Here is a 20,000-nt window from a genome sequence, read left to right on the forward strand (position 1 = left end):
GCCCTGCTCGTTATCTGATGGTGTGTGTGTGTGTGTGTGTGGTGTGTGTGTGTGTGTGTGTGTGTGTGTGTGTGTGTGTGTGTGTGTGTGTGAGTGTGTGTGTGTGTGTGTGTGTGTGTGTGTGTGTGTGTGTGTGTGTGTGTGTGTATCTGTCTTTAATACAGTCACGGCTCATTAAATAGCAATAGGAAATCTGGCGCCGTAACACTGACGGGCAATATGGGTAATTGCTTAAGTACCATGTAGTCCTCTTCCAGAGGCAGAGCTCCACTACACAGCTCTGCCACTACCTGTTTCAAGGGCACCACGATAACCGGACCTCCATGGGACTATGGTGAGGACAACTGCAATCAGATCCATCATGCCTCTGGATGGACGTTGAAATCGCTTCTCTCCGCATCTGAAGACGCTTGACACGAAAACAAGTGATAGAGCGCGAGAGCGTCTGACTGACTGACTGACTGACTGTCTGATGGAATGACGGATTGACTGACGGAATGACAGAGAGAGAGAGAGAGAGAGAGAGAGAGAGAGAGAGAGAGAGAGAGAGAGAGAGAGAGAGAGAGAGAGAGAGAGAGAGAGAGAGAGAGAGCAACATTTTAAAACCAAAATAGCGCCTACTCCCTCCCTTCCATCAACGGTCAACAATCGGGACATTGTGCTGGTTGCTTGGTTTGCACACCGATGTTTTGAGGGGCAAGATTCAACTTCAATGGCCGACGCAATTGTTTTCGCCACAAGCATCCGAAAAGTTCCACATGCAGCACAATGAGGGTACGGAATTAAATGGCTGCCTCCCACTAGTCCTCAATAAAAACCTTGGAAAATACAACCCCTCATGACTTTTCTGTTAAATAAAACTGTCAAACGAGACCTCCATAAGCACATAACACACAAACCTAATAACATGGAACATACATCGACATAGAAGACAGAATCACAAAACAACGGAAGAGCCGGTTGGTCTGAGATGAGCCGTGAGCAAACTCAAATCGCAACGAGGCGCACTGGCACAGCCAATCAGAACACAGCCTCACAGTCCCTCCCCTCACTAACAGCCAATCGGTGGCTCTGCCATTTCTTCTTGCATATTACATACAGCTCCTTTAAGTGGCGTGAGCACGGTGGAGTAGGGGTTTATGGGGCTTGTTAAAGCAGAATTCCGACCTGTTATGAATTGCTGAGGGGTAGGTGGTGTAGGGTATGAGCTAAAGTGTAAATGGTAAATGGACTGCATATAAATAGTGCTTTACCTAACCAGTGGCCATTCAAAGTGCTTGACAGTTATAGAGTGGCAAAGTCACACCCCTTCCGGTAGAGCCCATGGGACCTATGAGATCGAAAAATATGAATGGGTTTCAAGGGAGAGAAAGTAATTATTTCTGGTCCCAGTCTTTATATGCCCCGGATTACACATATGTCGTTTGTGGATTTAAATTATCATTTTTAATGCAAAGAAAACTAAACATTTTCGTGAAGAAGTTTGAAATGTTAATGTTAATGTTGTTTTTTTTCCAAGGGGAGGATAAAAGCATCAAAAGAGGTGAAAACCATTATAAGTTTGGGCATGTGGAGAGGTTCAGTTATGCCGATGGGGAGATTATCGGTCTTGTCCACGCCAGTCGCAGCGAGCGCGACGGCACATACGAGACATGTAGTCTTTCTCATTGTGTTTTCTCTACAGCCTATAACTGAACAATTGCACAATAAACGGTCAAACTCTTGACATGAAAAATTATCATTTAAATCCACAAACAACAAATGTGTAATCCGGGGCATAAAAAGACTGGGACCAGAAGATAATTACTTTCTCTCCATTGAAACCCATACATATTTTTCGACCTTATAGGTCCCGTGGGCTCTACTGGAAGGGGCGTGACTTCGCCACTCTATTGGCGAACATTCACCCATTCATACACACGTTCACACACTGTTTTGCCCAAGGACCCCTCGACACTCAGCTAGGAGTGGGATCGAACTAGCAACCTTCCGGTTGCCAGTCAAACCTGCTTAACAATAAGGGTACATTAATGAACCATGAATAATCATTAGTTAATGCAGAATAAAGCATTATTATGTAGCATCAGCCTAGGTATAAGGGGTAGAGCTTCAGTATTTTATCATTTATAAATGAATACCGTAGCTAACATGAACACCATGTTCAGTAGTCTCAACACACTATCTCCTGAGCCAGTGACGCACACTTTGGTGTAGCATGAGATAACACTATAAAGCACTCAGAGATCTTACATCTCCAACACTATTTCCACTTCATAACGTCATCCCATCACCCTCCCCCCCCCCCCCCCCCACAAACAATGAGCCTCAAAAAACTTTTCGGCAAAGGTCAGAAGCATAAAAATAAAGGATTTAAAACCCTAAAACTAAAACAAAAACAGAACCCTGATGTAACTTGCAGTTTATCCCGCTGCCGTTACAAAACGTTCGAAAGAGTCTGAGGATGATTTATTTAAACCAAGCCGGAGACAAACAACACACCTAACTGTTAATACACATCACCGCTGATGAAAATTGTTTCACTTTCCCAACAAACTCGCAGAGCTTCAGAGCTGTCTCCCGCGAGAACGCAATCCATCACACTAACCCAACCAAATTGATTGCTCGTATATCATTTTCACAGATCTACAAACCGGATCGCCTTTCGCTCCCTTTCCCAATCCCCTCCGAAGGCAATGTGCGAAGTCTAATTCCCGTAATGAAATTTAAAAACGTCCACGATGAGCTTGACCCCCCCCCCCCCCCCCCCTCCCTGGCAATACCGTTAACGGCCCATAGAGGGGGCCGTAAAACGATGTTGATTTACAACGGTGACGGATTCACGCCGCTAACTCACTTTGACCCGGGAGTGGCATAACGGCCACGTGTTGCAAGCAGGCAAATAGAAGGAACGTGCGGTGTCTGGATAGCATGGCGCTCACTTCCTCCCGAAGTCAAGCGTAGTTCCGCGTCATTTATGTTTTTTTGCTTATCGGAATAAACAGGGGGGGGGGAGAGAGGAGCAACCATTCGGTGTACCTGTAGACCCTGACAGACCAAGAACCACACACTAACTCTCCCACACACACACACACACACAGGTACACAAGTATTTACACACACACACACACACACACACACACACAATGATATACACAAGCATTTTCACACACACACACACACACACACACAGATATACACAAGCAATTACACACACACGCACGCCCAGTCGTTATTGCGACGCATGGCGTCCCCAGAGTCCTCCTGATGTACAGCTACGGGGGCCGGGATGCGGTCGGGGCGTTGCCACGACGATGAAAATTGATGGTTCTTCGGGGTAGAGCGGTCGCGGCGGTGAGGTCGACACCGCACACCAGGGAACACGGCGGGGCGTGTGTGTGTGTGTGTGTGTGTGTGTGTGTGTGTGTGTGTGTGTGTGTGTGTCATTAGAGAAGGTCAGGTGACACCCCGCGGGGGAGCGTGATGGATGGAGACGCCGCCGCTGTCAACGACCTCATTTCCTTATTTTATTTTTTTGTTCAAAACTCGGGTAACACTTTACAATAAGGCTTCATTAATTAACCGTTAATTAACATTAGTTAATGTAGTTAAGCGTTAACTAATATTTTGTCAACGGGTAACTAATGTGTCTAATTTCTACTGAACACGGTGTTCATGTTAACTAAGGAATTCAATTATACATTAATTAATAACGTAGCTTTAACGCTAGCCCTGTGCTAAAGCTACATAATAATGCTTATTACTGCGTTAACTCATGTTAATTCATGGTTCATTCACGTACTGTAGAGTGTCACCTAAGCTTTCAGCGAGGCCTGAAAGGAGTGGGCAGTGTGACACACTCAGCCGACAGTCAAGAACAGAGCTGGCAGGAAAAAAAACAGCCCAAGCGAGAACCCTTGTCACCGACGGTGATTATTATTATTACGACGATTGACGATTCCCGTACAAATTCTGCAACGGTAATTCACTGAACTAATTATAGATGAGTATCACGGCATGGGAATTAATTGGATTGTAAATGCATTAGGTTTGCTTGTTGGATTTCCTCTGCCCACGAACATGAACCACCTACAAAACGTGTGAATCATTGCTGTACTTAAAACTACCGTACAGTATTACTGAAGGAGATGTCTTCAGTTTCAAGGTTTCTGGAATAAAACGTATCCATGAACTGCATTTCTAAAAGCACTTTTCTACTTTTGTCACAACTCACAGAGCCTCTTAATTACACACACACACACACACACACACAACACACACACTTCCAAGAAACCTTGCGCAGAGACACTTAGGCAGGCGGAACAGAGTATTGAACCAGCAATCCCTTTGGTGTTTAGGCCTCCATCCTTCCCCCAGAACAGACCGCTCACACACACCCCCACACACACACACATTTTAATATTAAAATATTCTAGAATTCCCCATATCTCAGTGATTTGAGCACGGTTAATCCACATCCTTGTGGACTTAACTGTTAATAACTTAACCGCCCCAGATTCCCAACCAATCCAGTCTAACGCACTAGTTACACGGCGGTCTTGAATTGTGCCGTAGGCCCAATTATATCACAGAGCGCTGGATTCACCTGTAAGTCACCAGCTCACTCACTATAGATCACTTGATTGTTCAAAGTCACGCCATATCCAGCACCCAAGGCCTTCATTTACGTTACGGCGGCATTCTATTTGAACGCAGGAGTCGGGAATTTCAACGGCAATGCGCCTGCAGTCGGATTTACGACTCGGAATGTCGGAAGAACCTCACCCTGTCCTCACGGTCCAGGACGCCGGCTACGCTCATCAACAGAAGTGGAAGCTGTGATAATATACTATTTACTGGCACCTCTGTCTTATTTGTGTATTACACACAGTACTGTCCAACTTTAACCGTGGACGTTGCGACCTGTATGCGCAAAACACCACATTAATGCGCAGTTACCAACTGGTATCGCTAACAATAGCTAAACTAGCAAACAATGGCAAACTATGGCTAACCACGGCTAACCATGGCTAGCCCTGGCTAACAATGGCTAACCATGGCTAACCATGGCTAACAATGGGCAACCATGGCTAGCAACGGCTAGCACAGTTATTGCTAATGCCTTCCAACTTGTTGTGCCGGAACGTCGTCGACTCCGGGTGTGACGTCATTCCCGCTCCGACCTCGGAGGTCGGAGCGGGAATGACGTCACACCCGGAGTCGACGACGTTCCGGCACAACTCCGAGGTCGGAGCGTTCCCTGAGCCTAGACCTCAGGGGACGGCCTCGCGCTCCTCACCTGCGTCGTCCTGGGCAACCGGTGGCGGCGCCGGCGGCCTCGGGCCCCCGCTGTCCCCGTACTCCCCCCTCCTCCTCCTGGCCCGGTGCTCCTCCAGCCGGGCCTGGAGGTCCCACGCCACCTTCTGCAGCTCCCTCAGCTGGCCCTGAAGAGGAGAGGAGGAGGGGGAGGAGGTGAGTGAGGGAGGGGGAGGAGGAGGTGAGAGGGGGAGGAGGTGAGAGGAGGAGGTGAGCGGGGGAGGATGTAACGGAGGGAGGGGGAGGAGGAGGGGAGGGAGGGGGAGGAGGAGGTGAGGGAGGAGGAGGTGGAGAGGAGGAGGTGACGGAGGGAGGGGGGGGAGGAGGTGAGTGAGGAGGAGGTTAGAGGGGGAGGTGAGAGGGGGAGGAGGTGAGGGAGGGAGGGGGAGGAGGTGAGAGGGAGAGGAGGTGAGAGGAGGAGGTGAGCGGGGGAGGAGGTAACGGAGGGAGGGGGAGGAGGTGAGAGCAGGAGGTGAGGGAGGGAGGGGGGGAGGGAGGGAAGGGGAGGAGGTGAGAGGGGGAGGAGGTGAGATGAGGAGGTGAGAGGGGGGAGGGAGGTAAGAGGAGGGAGGGGGGGAGGGAGGGAAGGGGAGGAGGTGAGAGGAGGGAGGGGGGAGGGAGGGAAGGGGAGGAGGTGAGAGGGGGAGGAGGTGAGAGGGGGAGGAGGTGGAGAGGAGGAGAGGAGAGGGAGGAGGTGAGAGGAGGAGGTGAGGGAGGGAGAGGGAGGAGGTGAGAGGGGGAGGTGAGGGAAGGGGAGGAGGTGAGAGGAGGTGAGAGGGGGAGGAGGTGAGGGAGAGGAGTTTAGAGGGGGAGGTGAGAGGGGGAGGGAAGGGGAGAAGGTGAGAGGGGGAGGAAGTGAGAGGGGGAGTTGAGAGGGGGGAGGAGGTGCGAGAGGGAGGAGGTAAGGTGAGAGGTGGGGGGGTGGTGATGGGGAGGGGGTGAGGGGGGTAGGAGGAGTAGGAAGTGATGGAGTAGGAGGAGGAAGAGGTGAAGGAGCATGAGTGTGGGGTCAGCGGTGGACACATTGGGCAGGTGGGGACATGGAGGAGCCATTGGAATCAGCAGAGTCAAAATGAATGAATATGGATTATTTTATAATCATGTACTTTTCGTGTCTCTCTTTCTCCTTATATATATATATATATATATATATACAAAAAAAAATTGTACCCTTTACATTGGAATGCATGAATCTGGTGCACTTTGAGAGGAGAATATGCACTTAAATCCTATTCAAACAGTCCTGTGTATTACTGTAGATGGGATTATTGGTGTTGTAACTTGGCCTTTTGTGTCTTCATTACAGATTTTTATATTTTTGTATAGTAATATTTAAACAAAAAATGTCACAACGCAAATATAATTTGCACAATTTATTTACAGATTTTTGCCTAATGCTTAAACACTAAACATGGTTGCTATGCCCAAAGCATAACTGTTTTTTACATAAGACACTTTGTTCAAAAATGAAATCTCCTGCAACAATGGGCAAAACACATCTTTTTAAATTATAAACCTAACTAAAATTTGAAAAGAACACAGACTCACACACATGAAAAATAAAAATAAAGCTAATTGAATACCAATCAGTGTGAGCCTTAGCACTACAAATAGACCTCAGCTCCTTTGTGAGACAGTGAGAGTCTGGGGAAGAGGACAAGAGAGCGATGATAAGCTTGTTATTGCTTAAAACACTTCTTCTTAGTCTTGGGAGTCAAAAAGTGATGGGAAAATTATAAAATAAATATAAGTTATACATAATAGAAACTATTCATGATCTTTTAAGAAGTCCCTTAGGTTTTTTTCCGGCATTTATGCTAATGACCACATGCTTACAGGCGATTAGCATAAATCCCTAACTAAAATACGCGATGAAAACGGATTTTATATGGCAATAAAGAACAACATCGGATCTAACAGTATGGATTCATTTTTCAAAGTTCCCGAAAATACCAAGGCTATAAATTCCTGACTGGATATAAGCTCCTGTAAAGGCTATGAGTGATCCCAAAAGAGCGACAACACGCACACACACACACATAGGCCTAGCCTGGCTCCGCCCGCCTAAGTACTTCCGCTCAATTTTAATTTCCCTTCAGTACTACCCTTCTCTGTACAAATGAAATGAAATGAAGTACGCGAGTCTGGTAGAACCAGGCTAACATAGGCCTACAAACACACACACAATACTAGAGGAAAAACGGCACGGAGGTTGCGGTTTATAGATACAATAAAATGATTGGGCTCAGAGGGTTTTTAACACTGGTGGTCATGTAGCGACACATTTTAGCAACTTACTTTCTCTCTCTCTCTCTCTCTCTCTCTCTCTGTCTGTCTGTCTGTCTGTCTCTCTCTGTCGGTCTCTCTCTTTCCTTCTTTCTTCCGCTTCACTCGCTACTGCTAGAATCAATGTAACTTTGCAACCGTGTAGGGTAGCCTACTGCAAACAACTGCCACACTCGCTGTGTATTTTTCTTCTTTGATGTTGGTTACGTGACAATGTGCCGCGTGCTGCGCAATTGACGTTACGCGCTGTACATTTTCTAAAAGGAGCTACGTATAAAAAAATAAAAAATAAATTAGGAGAAGGATTTTAATTGCAGCGGCGGAGAAAATTCAGCAGCGGCGCGCAAACACATATATATATGGCGTGTTCAATACTACACACTAGATTGTGTGCGTTCGTAGGTATGTGCGTGTTACTTTATCGATATTTATCTCACTGTCCAGTGTCCACAGATTATTCCATTTGTTAATATATAGCATACAACTCATTCGTTCTTCTTCCAATTTGCAGGGCCGGTGCACCTTAACAACCCAATAAAGTCTATTTTTATCTCTCTTCACCTGAATGTCCAAGGACGACACTTTGGGCGCCTGGACATCTCCACCATAGGGGCCCCTCTAGAAATACAATGCTGCTAGCGCTGGAAAATCACTCTCCTGTCGCTGCATTTTCTCTATATCTCTCTCTCTCTCTCTCTCTCTCTCTCTGTTCGTACACTGAAGGGTCTCTCTCTCTCTCTCTCTCTCTCCTCTCTCTCTCTCTCTCTCTCTCTCTCCCCCTCTCTCTCTCTCTCTCTCTCTCTCCCCCCCCTCCCTCTCTCTCCCCCTCTCTCTCTCTCTCTCTCTCTCTCTCTCTCTGTTCGTACACTGAAGGGTCTCTCTCTCTCTCTCTCTCTCTCTCCCCCTCTCTCTCTCTCTCTCTCTCCCCCTCCCTCTCTCCCCCTCTCTCCCCCTCTCTCTACCGCAATGCTTAGATTCACAGATAGCCACACTCTGCAGGCCGAGACATCGTTGAAATCCAAACAAATCAGCCCTGTGTATCCGTGGGCCGTCACACACGTCGATATCGACCCCTCTGTCTCCGTGCTTCATGACACACGGCGAGGGCCCTATGGACTCTACTTAACATCAACTGCATCAGTGGCCGTTGCCGTGGTACCAGAGATGATGGCCGCACGGGAACCGATGCTAACCTGGCCTCCTTCTACCTTTGTGTGTGCGTTTGCGTGTGTGTTTGTGTGCTTGTGTGTGTGCATGCGTGTGTGTATATGCATGTGCGTGTGTGTGCGCATGTGTGTGTGCTTATGCGCGTGTGTGTGTGCGTGCTAATCCATTTGTTTGCGTTTGCATGTGTGTGTATGCATGTGTGTGTGTGTGTGTGTGTGTGTATGCGTAAGTGTGTGTGCGTTTGCGTGCATGTGCGTGTACATTCGTGTGTGAGTGAGTGTGAGTGTGTGTGTGTGTGTGTGCGTGTAAAGCTGAGTCTTTACATCTCCCTGCAGAGAATTTCTCATTAATAATGGAGCCCGCAGTAATATAGTTGGCAGTGGTCTGATAGGGATGGTTAGCTTTCTGGGGCTCGCAACTTGCAGAGCCACATTCGATTTGCTGGAATGCGTTATTGGGAAAGGAAGGAGAGGGGGAGGGGGAAGGGTGGGGGGGGGGGGGGAGAGTACGCTTTCGATCGCGTACCAGAGAGTGCACATTGGGTTTAAATGTTGCTATCGCTTGTCGTTGCTTTTTCTCGAACCTCGTCTGAAACTATCACGGGCTAAGTCATCCTACACGGTACGTGTGATTCACACGTGACAGAGAACGAGGCGTTGTGGACCTGACTGATCTAATCTCGTCATCAGTCACCGCGTCGCCCGTGACGACATGACGAACTCTGGTCGGGGTCGCAGCAACAGTGTGAACGACGAGACCACGAACCCCGTGAACTCCCGGCCGACGGAGCGCCAGGCATCAGCGTGAAGCGAACAACGACTCGTCAGCCAGTCCTGGCGCCAGGTTGACAGAATGTTTGGCGAGCGGCTAATTACGCAAACGGCGCCCGGCGGTTTGTCCCCGAGCAGAGCCAATCACGGTCCGGCGCCAACAATGCTTAAGCAAGTTGGGAGGCGGGCGTAGAAATATTACTCTGTAACACCTTGACGACGGTCTGTCGTCAGGGTGGAGCGCCAGGGCCCGCCATGATGGATGACATCGTCCCCGCCGCCACCATGATCGATGACATCACCACGCCGCCACATAGATCGGTGACATCACCGCCGCCATGATCGATGACATCACCACGCCGCCACATCGATCGGTGACATCACCGCCGCCACGATCGATGACATCACCACGCCGCCACATAGATCGGTGACATCACCGCCGCCACGGTCGATGACATCATCGACACCGGCGCTTCGAAGTGTCGAAAACTTTTCCCGTTACTTTCCCTAGCAGCGGGTTCCTTAGGAACAACTTATTTTTAGAGCTCTGCTTTACTTCAGCAGTTGTCGAACACCGTTACTCAGGCCGGCGGACAAACGAGGAAAGGGGGGGGGGGAGGGGGGAGGGAGAGGGAGGGGGGCGGTAACCCGCCATGTCAACGCAGACACATTGGGGACGGAGGTCGTGCCTCAGCCTGGTTCTGCCAACACGCCCCCCGGCAGAGCGGACAGGGCTACACAGACGGTGTCGGGCGAGGAGAGGCCCGTAGCGCGGCGCGGACGGCCGGGCGGACGGAGGGCCGGCCAGCCGAGGACGACTGAGACCAGGGGATCGCTCAGAGGCAAAGGGCCGGACGGAAGACTTTGATGCAAAGTGAGAAACCTTAAAGGAATACTTTGATTTGCAGAAAAGTATTCCTTTCAGTTTTCCCCCACTTTAAAGCACCCACTTTTAAGTTTTCCTTTAGAAGTGGGTGCCTTTTTTTTCAGATCTTTGCACCATGAATAGCGATACATATATGAGGACAGTATAGATAGGAACCTATCGATGGTATATGAACAGCAAATGCTGTGGGGCAGGAGCATGTACCGTTTTAAAAATGCTAAGAAACACATTTGCATGACAATTAGCACCTGGACACGAAAAGCTACCCGATTAATTCCCCTAACCTAAATCTAGCCCTAAATCGACAAACCGCCCCTAATTAAGCACAGAGCACTAAAGAGTCATTTCAAAATAAAAGTCTCCAGACAGACAGAGGGGTCAGGTAGCGTTGTAGCGGACAGCATTAGCACAGCGGGGCGATTGATCTCAGGCAACCACGTGGCAACGGGTCATCTGCCCGGCCCATGGGAACAACAACAACAACAACAACAACAACAACTTTCAGAGAGAGAATAATGTTGTTGTTCCAATACTTTGTGTAGCATTGTGTGCATGCGACACAAAACTATGTCTGAGGCCCTTAACGGAAACTGACATTTAGTGTGTGTGTGTGTGTGTGTGTGTGTCCATCAGTGTCTGTATGCGTGTGTGTGTGTGTGTGTGTGTGTGTGTTTCAGGCTCTCTTTTGTTTTCAATAACTATGTTTATTTGCGTCATTGTCAGTAATGCAAATAGTAAGGCGTTGTTCCCACTCAGATGTCTTCCCACATGAAAGACGGTTATGTATAGAATCCATAGCGGCGGAGCACTCGCCAGGAACGCCGACAGCCGCGACGAGGGGGCTACGCTGAAGGCTATTGTGCATCCTGTCACTTTTTAACAGCATATAACTCAGGGAGGGAGAGAGAGAGAGAGAGAGAGAGAGAGAGAGAGAGAGAGAGAGAGAGAGAGAGAAGGGAAAGAGAGGGAGGGAAAGAGAGGGTGGGAGAAATAGAGGGAGAGAGAGGGAGGGATAGAGAGAGAGAGAGAGAGAGAGAGAAGAAGGGAAGAGAGAGAGAGGGAAAGAGAGGGAGGGAGAGAGAGGGAGGGATAGAGAAAGATACAAAGAGAAAGAGAGAGAGAGAGAGAGAGAGAGAGAGAGAGAGGGAGAGAGAGAGAGAGGGAGTAGGAAGACGGAGAGAAAGTGAGGCAGAAAACGGAACCAAAGAAAGATAACAAATGCCAAAAAGCGAGGGCCATTGTGTGTGTGCTTGTGTGTATATACAGTATGTGTGCGTGCGCGCGGGCCTCATTAGCGGGCGGGAGGCCGGCTCCACGCTAAAGGTTAGCGGCGGCAGCGGCGGCAGCGGCGGCGGCGGCGGCGGGGCGGCCTACCTGCTTCTCCCTCCAGATTAGCACCCCCTCCTGGATGAGCTCCTGCCTCAGACGCAGCCCCTCGTCCAGAGCCCTCATCTGGTCCTCCACCGCCGCGCGCTCCCTCTGCCCCAGACCCCTGGAGGGGAGGGAGGGAGGGAGGGAGGGAGGGAGGGAGGGGGGAGGGGAGGAGGGAGGGAGAGGGAGGGAGGGAGAGAGGGAGGGGGAGGGAGGAGGACAAAGTCAGAGGGAGAGAGGGAGAAAGAGACATACAGTCAGAAGGAGAAAGAGAGGGAGCGAGACATAGAGGGAGGGAGAGGGAGAGAGACATAAAGAGATAGTCAGAAGGGGCAAAGGGAGAGGAATAGAGTTGGAGAGAAATCAAGAGAGAGAGAGATAGAGAGAGATGTAGACAGGAAGAGGAAAAAGAGAGAAAGAGTGATAGAGTGAAGGCATTTCCATCACTGCAAGAAGTGGAGAGGCCCAGTCCACTCAATTTAATCTTGCACACCCTATCCCCCCCCCACACACACACACACACACACACACACACACACACACACACACACACACACACACACACACACACACACACACACACTACTCACTTTGCTCATCCCAATGCACTAGGAGCCCAAATGGAAAAGAGTAAATAAAATAGGAGGATAGGGGGGGAGGTGGCTGAGTTGGAAAGTGTGGATGCTAGTGAAAGTGTATCTGCGCATGTGTGTGTGTGTGTGTGTGTGTGTGTGTGTGTGTGTGTGTGTGTGTGTGTGTGTGTGTGTGTGTGTGTGTGTGTGTGTGTGTGTGTCCTAATGATTACTACAGGTTTAGGGCTGGTGGCTCAATGAAGACATTGATAGATAACGCATAGATGAACACGCATTCTGTCGGAAAGACAAGCCGTGGCGAAAAAATCCATGTCTGCCTACTTTGCCCTAAGGACGTTATTGGCAAATTCCAGTAAATAACAGAAATGTCTTGGTGGAAAAATTCATGAATATTATTATCGTCTATTCCTGTGTGACCAGCCATTAACATTCACACTACGGTCTATTATGAATTCTACCAATAAGATAAGATCAACTATTTTAATCCCAGGCCAGAAATGTGTGATAATAATTCTGTGAACAGTTAAAGTTTCCTGTCCCTGTTGAACGCCATTACTCTGACCAGAAGCCTGGCGTGATTGTTTTCTAGCATGGAGATATTGTGCCCCCTTGTGGCGTAGCAGTGGAATTGCAGCCAGGTCGGACTAACAATGACTGATGGCTAGCAGCCCACGTTTCAATGTGTCTTAAAGTAATAATGAAGGTTATGATGAGGTTATGATTCAATCAAGCCGCAGAACGTATGATTTGCACAATTTCCTAATCATACAATAACCAAGGTGAAATCTATTCAAATCTTATGCAACACACACGCCCCGCCTTTGTAATGAGTAGCAGGGGATGAATCATCTCAATTTAATGTGGGAATAATATGTGACAGAACTATTCCCGACCGCAAATGAAGAACAGGCCCTTTGCTCGGTCTGTGTAATCTTCTGTAAGCATTAACGTTAGCATGTGTTACTTCCAATAATGACAGCCATAGGAGTGTAGTAGTTATTTTTTCAGATACAGAATATTCAAGAGCAAGCAAGATGCCTAGTTAGACGGTGAGGTGGTAGAGGTAGTTATAGTAGTAGCATTGGTAGTTGTGTGGGTAGTAGTAGTATACTAGTAGTAGCAGATGCAGTAGTAGTTTATAGTAATTGTAGGAACTGCAGTTGTAGTACAAGTTTATACGTAGTTGTAGTTTACAGTAGTAGTAGTAGTAGTAGAAGTAGTAGTAGTAACAGTAGTAGCAGTAGTCTGAGTAGTAGCAGTAGTAGTATTAGCAGTACTAGAAGTAGTAGTAGTAGTAGTAGTAGTAGTAGTAGTAGTACTAGAAGCAGTAGTAGTAGCAGCAGTAGCAGAAGTCCGAGTTGTAGTAGTAGTAGTAGTGGTATTAGTTGTTGTAGTAGCAGTAGTTGTAGAGTAAAGGACATCCTGTGAGTATAAACTAAATGATAACCTGGATAAATATTTTGTCATCAACAGAATATATTTACTTTGTGATTAATCAATTAGTTATCCTATGTTAATTTGTGGTGGAAGACACTTAGTTTAATACGACAGAAGACTTATCGGTTGAGGCGTTACTTGGAAACAAAATGCAAGAAAACAATTGAAGATAGAACCAAACAGTTTTTAGCATACTTAAGTTTCATTAACTGTATCGGATTGTCACTCGTAAGTCGCCTCCCTTTGTCAAATTAACGATTACGAGCCAGGTTTTAAACGAAAAATCCTCACTGACACTGCTAGCGTTTGAAGATCTCGACTGAACAGTGCACGGTAAAACTGAAGGAGCTGTGCGTAACAAACAAGTGCTAGTCGACGTGGAGAGCGGACTGACCTGCATGTGTTCAGGCAGCGAGCGGGGCTGTCGTACTCATCAGAGGCATCACAGCAATCTGACAGAGAGGACCGTGGCAGAGTCACGGTCCATAGGACAGAGAGGGAAGTTAGAGTCAAAACACAGCTCAGGGTTCAGATGGGACTGAGTCTTACAGTGATGAGGTGCTTTAAGAGAAGAAAACGTTACGATGCATTTGATATGGATATCGACTGATGTTTTGGGATTTTTTGATCAACCAGGTAAGCTAAAGTGTGCTCAGATCGGGAGTGGTTTTGTGCCACACAGATTGTGTGATAAAAATACACATGAATAATATGAATGGCTCTTTAAAAGCAGTTGGGTTAATACCCTCCAGTGGAGTCGATGAATAATTAAAAAAGCTAAAGATTAAAAATAAATAAACATGGGCCTACTTAGTTTAGAAATTACTTTTGGACTGTTTCGCCGAGAACACCCAGAGAAACAGAGTTATGGATGAGACTGAATGCCAGCTCACCTCATGGACTAGCTATAAACTATCCCTCACCCTCTCAATGCACCTTTAACTTGCATTGTTGGACCGCAATTCCCAGAATTGCCTAAACATTGTCCAATACCGTGGATGGACATAATCAACCAAAGCTTCTTGTCGCAATCATTGGCGCAGCACCAGCTCCAACAGCGACCAATCACAACGGACGCAGTCTCCCAAATCAGACTTAATATCTGAAGTCATATCTGACCAATCATGTTGCTGGAAGCGGGAATCTATGAGTGCTTAATTGGCACACACAAACCTGGCCAGCAGTAATACACTGTAGAGTGGCCACAGTAGAAATATACTTAATCAAATCCACTTCTGAACACCTCAACCACTCACGCAAATTAGTTTTTGCTGGTCGGATATATCTCCATAACAAAATAGGAAACAAGGTATAACTCTGCCCCTTGCAAACCAAAATAAGTTCTGCTATAACATAGTACTACTGCTGGATCCAACGTAACCCAGGAAGTCGTTTAGGTATACTACAGTCTGCTCACGTTTTAAGTGCCGATCAAAAAGCCCTCCATAATATCTTTGGTCTAGGAGCCAACGTCTGCGTGTGTGTGTGCTGTAGGCGAGACAGGGCAGTGTAACAGAGGGTGGCGGCCGCCAGGGAAGGCCTTACCACAGATCCCATCGTTGACCCGCGAGGAGGGACTGTACCGGGGGTGGAAGCCAAGGTTGACGCAGTAGAATCGGCCATTTGGACAGGCCGCCGTGCCTGGGAGAAGCACCCACATGGAGGTCATGTTATAACATACAGCCGCCATACACACCGGTGTTACAAATGGTGATACCGTTCGTCGACTTTGATTTCATACGCTACACATTGTAGTACTTTGCTAAACAAATAAGTATACTTTTATCCAGCAAGTCATACGAGGATATTTATGTGAACAAAACACACGTATCTACCATGTTTGGCAATAAATGTATAAGCCTAATAAGGTAGAGTAACACATTAATAACACATTAAAAAGATACAAGCGATGCTTTTTGGAGAGCCACATTTGATAGATCCGTTACCTCAACTACAACCATTGGACCCTCACTCCTCACCAAGCAGATCTCTGAAACCTCCACACGACTCACCTGGTTCATCCGAACCGTCATCGCAGTCGCAGTAGTCATCGTTCACCTGCTCGAAGAGGATCATCTTAGAGCCATCGATGCACAGGAACGACTTTCTCTCCCTGTAGAAGCGCTTATCTGCAGGGAGAAACACACCTTGTGTGAATAACCACACACATGGATGTCAGGCTATCGCACTGCAAACCCGACGTGGCTCATCACTAATTCGGCCCAATGGCATTCCTCAACAGGCATTCATAAATAAATAGGCATGTTCCAAAGCGTTCCTTTTAAAACACGAAATCAATACTTGTAGATATTTATATCAGAGGAGCTGTAGTATGCATACAGGGAGGATGACCCATGCTTTTACGATGTGTTATGCAGAATATTGACATAGTGACATGCATATACAGTGTGAGATGACGCTGAGCAGGCACAATGTCCACCATGTACAATATGTTTAACGGCAGTCATACACGACCCATGTCGCGACACCCCACTTACAGGACAGAGATATCCCTCTGATTTTCCGGGCGTCAACGCGAAGGGACGGCAGGGCACAAGCGAGGACCACAAGAATGCAAGACCGCATGTCAAGTGCATTGAGCCCCAAGAATACGAGGTGACGTGTGTGTGTGTGTGTGTGTGTGTGGGTGGGTGGGTGTGTGTCTGTGTTTGTGTGTTAATGTGCATGTGTGCATGTGTGTGGGTGTGTGGGTGTCAGCGTGTATGTGTCTGTTTGGTAAATGTGTTTTAATGTTATGGACACTTTATTCACTCAGCGTGTTGGGATTTGTAACGCTGCCAGTCCAGCGTTCACCTCGGCGTCTTCCTGAAACACGCCGTCACGTGACGTCGGGTCACGTGAAAATGGGATTATTTCCACCAATCAGCCAGGAGAGGCGCGTTCGCCTATCTCAACGTGTGAAAAAGCTGGATATAATAGTTTAATTTAATTTAATTTAATAAACATGCCTCATGTAGCGTTTTCACGAAGGTTTACCATACTGCAAAATACATAGTAAAAAATAAAATAAAGAAAAAAACATAAATAATCAAATCTTTCCGTTTTATGTGTAAATATAGTGCTGATTTGACTCCACAGACCACCACGTGTTACATGCAGTAGTAGTGTTTCAGCTCTCCGCTAAACAGCCTTATTACTGGGATGTCAGCACATGAGAGCAGGGGAAGATGTAGTGGTTCATAACACCGGCGGGGAGGCAAAACACCTGGTCGTCAGAGATAGGACAGAACAGGACGCTAGGGGACACTAGAGTTGGCCTAAACGCAATCTAAGCTACAATAAATCAGCAAGCTGTCATAAAATTTAATTTAAGTCTATAGGATGTTAACTACAGCCCGTCGTATATTCGTTAAGTGCCCTTATTAAATCATCAGAACATATTAATTCGCTGATATTCTTGTAGCGTAGAATTTTAATCTTTTTCTTTATCAAACCGAATATATTCTAGTGTAAAAATGTAGGCCTACACATGTGATATCCTTGAGGACCCAAGTGAACACAAACATCATGCAGAGTCATGGAAACCATGGAAACAGAGTCAGGTCTACTCACATCTCTTCATGTCTTCCATCGATTTAGAGAAATGGATTTGGTACTTTCTTTATTATTAATGCAGGCTATGCTGATCTGAAACCAAACCGATGGATGGCATCAACTGTCAATCATTCTTTTCAGGCTGGATTCATCTCTATAGATTACGTTTCCTCAGTCCAAGTGAAGTGAAAGAAAATATCGGGAAGATGCTATCATCCTCTGAGAAATACTTTCGGGGAATCATGGACATAATTAGAGGATAACTGTCAGAATAATGTGGACTGGAACACAGTGTGAGCACATAACAGTCCTTCCAACCCATTGAGTCTTGTTCAGTAACGTCCACTTGCCCTCGCTAAAATGTCCCCTCATTCACTCGCTGATCCTCATAATCAACACTTATATCTCATTTTGTATTCAAATGTGTAGCAAGCGCAGTATTGGTAAAGAGTGTGTGTCCATGATTTATTTGACAGGGGAGGGGCGCTTCTAAATGATTTCCTAATTAAATGTTAGTTTCTCCGTTGCTGAATATTTAGCCTTCATGTGCCTCTAAAAAATTAATGAAATCTGCCTTATCTCAAACATTTTATCAAGCCAGCATTTTAAGCATTTCTAGGCGAGTTTCCCAGTGCAGGATAGAACAAACAGAAGATGCAAGTCGTTTAAAATACTTTTTATTAGTCGTAAAAAAAACTTTACACAATTTACAAAAAAATAGATACTTTTCTGTTCTTTCTTAGGCACTTTTAAGCCCCCCATTATGGAGCTTATTTCTGACTCTAAAACCCTGTCTCCACGGGTGTCTACAGCTGCTTCTCGTGGTTGGGATGGAGGCCGTACGGGCTGCACAGAGACCCTTTACTCTGCAGGTACAGATCTCGAATCACGCCCGGGAAGGAGTAGTCCAGCGGGGGGCGCAGCCCCGGGAAACCGGGCATCCCGCCGGACGTCACGTAGGGCGACATGAAACCGGCGAGACCGGCGCCCCCGGCGGCGCCTGCCGAGGAGTACGCCAGGCGCAGCGGGCTGAGGCCAAACCGCGGGCCCAGGCCGTACAGGCCTTCCCCCACAGACGTTGTGCACGCGGGCGCATGGAGCGGGGAGAAGGCCGACTTGTTGGTCCCCACCAGGGCGGGCCTACCCTGGGCCAGTGCCCCCGTCGCGAGTCCGAAACCGGGTCTGAAGTGAAACGCGTGGTGGTGGTGGTGGTGGTGGGGTTTGTGGTGGGGGTGGTGGTGGTGGTGCTGAGGCGCGTCCGCCAGCCTGTGGTCCTTGGAGCCCTGCAGGAGGAGCTCGATGGCCCTCACCACGTCGCCGTCGCACGTCCTCACCGCCGCCGCCAGCGCGTCCCGCTTCTCCCGCGGGAAGATCCTGCTCATGACGTCGGTGGGGTCAGGGAGGTCCCTGGACGCCGAGACCCCCAGGGTGGTGGTGGTGGTGGTGGTGGTGGGGGTGGGGCTGAGCTCCAGGCCGTGGTAAGGGGATTCCTTGGGCTTCTCCGGGGCTTCATCGCTCCCGGACTCGGGGTCCGAGGACGACGGGGGGGACCGGGGGGGGCTCTGCGTGGTCGAGGGGTCCGACAGGTGGTCGGAGCAGGGCGGGGAGCGGCGGTCCCCGTCGTCGCTCTCGAGGACGGCGGGGTTCGTGCGCCTCTTTCCCGGGGACGTCCCGCCGCGGGGGAGCAGGGGCGAGGGGGAGGTCTGGTGGTGCGTAAAGAGCGAGCGGGCCATGAAGCCGCTGTAGAAGTTGTACTTGCTCATCTGGTCTCCTGCGATGGAAAAATAAACGAGTTAATCATAAGATGAGTTGGAGTTGGACAAAGTTATACTGGTGGTGTAATGGTGTAGCAGGCTTATATTTCCTCTCGGGTCTGGTTAAATGTTGTTACTGTTTTATTTATTTATAAAACAGTAACATATTTTCGCTGCGGTTTTCAGATAAATCTGGAAACCTGGCCAAAGTTTAAAATGCGCGCTAGGGCTTCATTCCCAAAACTCACCGTCATGCTGATGAGTGGATCCGAGGACGTCAAATCCCGCCAGAGTTTTGGAGTTGGTGTTGTTATTCTCCGTGGACATCCCGGTAGAAAATGTCATACCGGTTGTTTCTCCCGCTCCTCCGGGGCCCGTGTACAGCATCTGGAGCTCATGCGCCTCGCTCTCCTCCTGCGCCTGCTGCCGCCTCAGCGCCACCTGCGCGGCCATCACGCGCTGCCTCTCCGCAATCAGCGTGCACTTGGCGCACGCGCAGTCCCTCCATCGGCAGAAGCGCTTATGGCCCTTGAGCGCGGACACTACTCCGTGGTTCCTGCACCGCGCGCATTTCGGCGTGCGCGGGTAGCCCCTCTCCAGCACCGGGTTCCCGCAGCCGGCGGAGGCGGCAGTGCGGAGGAAGAGCGGGGGCGCGCGAAACAAGGACGCGCCGACCGATAGAGAAGACGCGGTGTGGCCGTGGAGGCCATGCTGTCTGATGCTGCTCTCCATGGCGCTTCGTGGGACACCAGAAACCCCAGAAAGTTAAGAGTTAAGTGGAGTGATTCAGGTGAGTGGACCTTCTGCTGGCGGTGGGGTTGTCAACTAATCACAACTGCCACTGAACTCCCGCCCTTTAAAGTGTCCT

General features: G+C 48.4%; 2 protein-coding genes across 2 annotated transcripts in view; both read right to left on the reverse strand.

Moving 5' to 3' along the window:
* Nucleotides 1-5,270: 5,270 nt before the first annotated feature.
* Nucleotides 5,271-16,663, reverse strand: LOC132445717 (glucosidase 2 subunit beta-like). The gene is made up of 6 exons (XM_060035833.1): nucleotides 16,322-16,663; nucleotides 15,836-15,952; nucleotides 15,369-15,464; nucleotides 14,218-14,275; nucleotides 11,797-11,914; nucleotides 5,271-5,441 (listed from the first exon to the last, which is right to left on the reverse strand). The coding sequence occupies exons 1-6, from the start codon at nucleotides 16,407-16,409 to the stop codon at nucleotides 5,271-5,273; spliced, it is 648 nt and encodes a 215-aa protein (XP_059891816.1). The 5' UTR covers nucleotides 16,410-16,663.
* A 1,376-nt stretch (nucleotides 16,664-18,039) lies between these two features.
* Nucleotides 18,040-20,000, reverse strand: part of dmrta2 (DMRT-like family A2) — a 1,994-nt gene continuing 33 nt past the window's right edge. Inside the window, exons 1-2 of the mRNA XM_060076778.1 lie at nucleotides 19,381-20,000; nucleotides 18,040-19,149 (exon numbers count right to left, since the gene is read on the reverse strand). The exon at nucleotides 19,381-20,000 is cut by the window's right edge and continues 33 nt beyond it. Coding sequence (XP_059932761.1) covers nucleotides 18,185-19,149; nucleotides 19,381-19,864 — 1,449 coding nt within the window. The 5' untranslated portion in view covers nucleotides 19,865-20,000 and the 3' untranslated portion in view covers nucleotides 18,040-18,184. The remainder of the gene's footprint in view (nucleotides 19,150-19,380) is intronic.

The sequence above is a fragment of the Gadus macrocephalus genome, chromosome 17 (genome assembly GCF_031168955.1).
Source record: "Gadus macrocephalus chromosome 17, ASM3116895v1".
NCBI classification, from domain to species: Eukaryota; Metazoa; Chordata; class Actinopteri; order Gadiformes; family Gadidae; genus Gadus; species Gadus macrocephalus.

Bases quoted from the DNA above. Each gene is read 5' to 3' on its own strand.
- LOC132445717 (XM_060035833.1), bottom strand. From the start codon at position 16,409: ATGCGGTCTTGCATTCTTGTGGTCCTCGCTTGTGCCCTGCCGTCCCTT. The intron at 15,465-15,835 runs GTGAGTCGTGTG...TGCTTCTCCCAG, and splicing joins TGACGGTTCGGATGAACCAG to GCACGGCGGCCTGTCCAAAT. The intron at 14,276-15,368 runs GTAAGGCCTTCC...CCTCTCTGTCAG, and splicing joins GGTCAACGATGGGATCTGTG to ATTGCTGTGATGCCTCTGAT.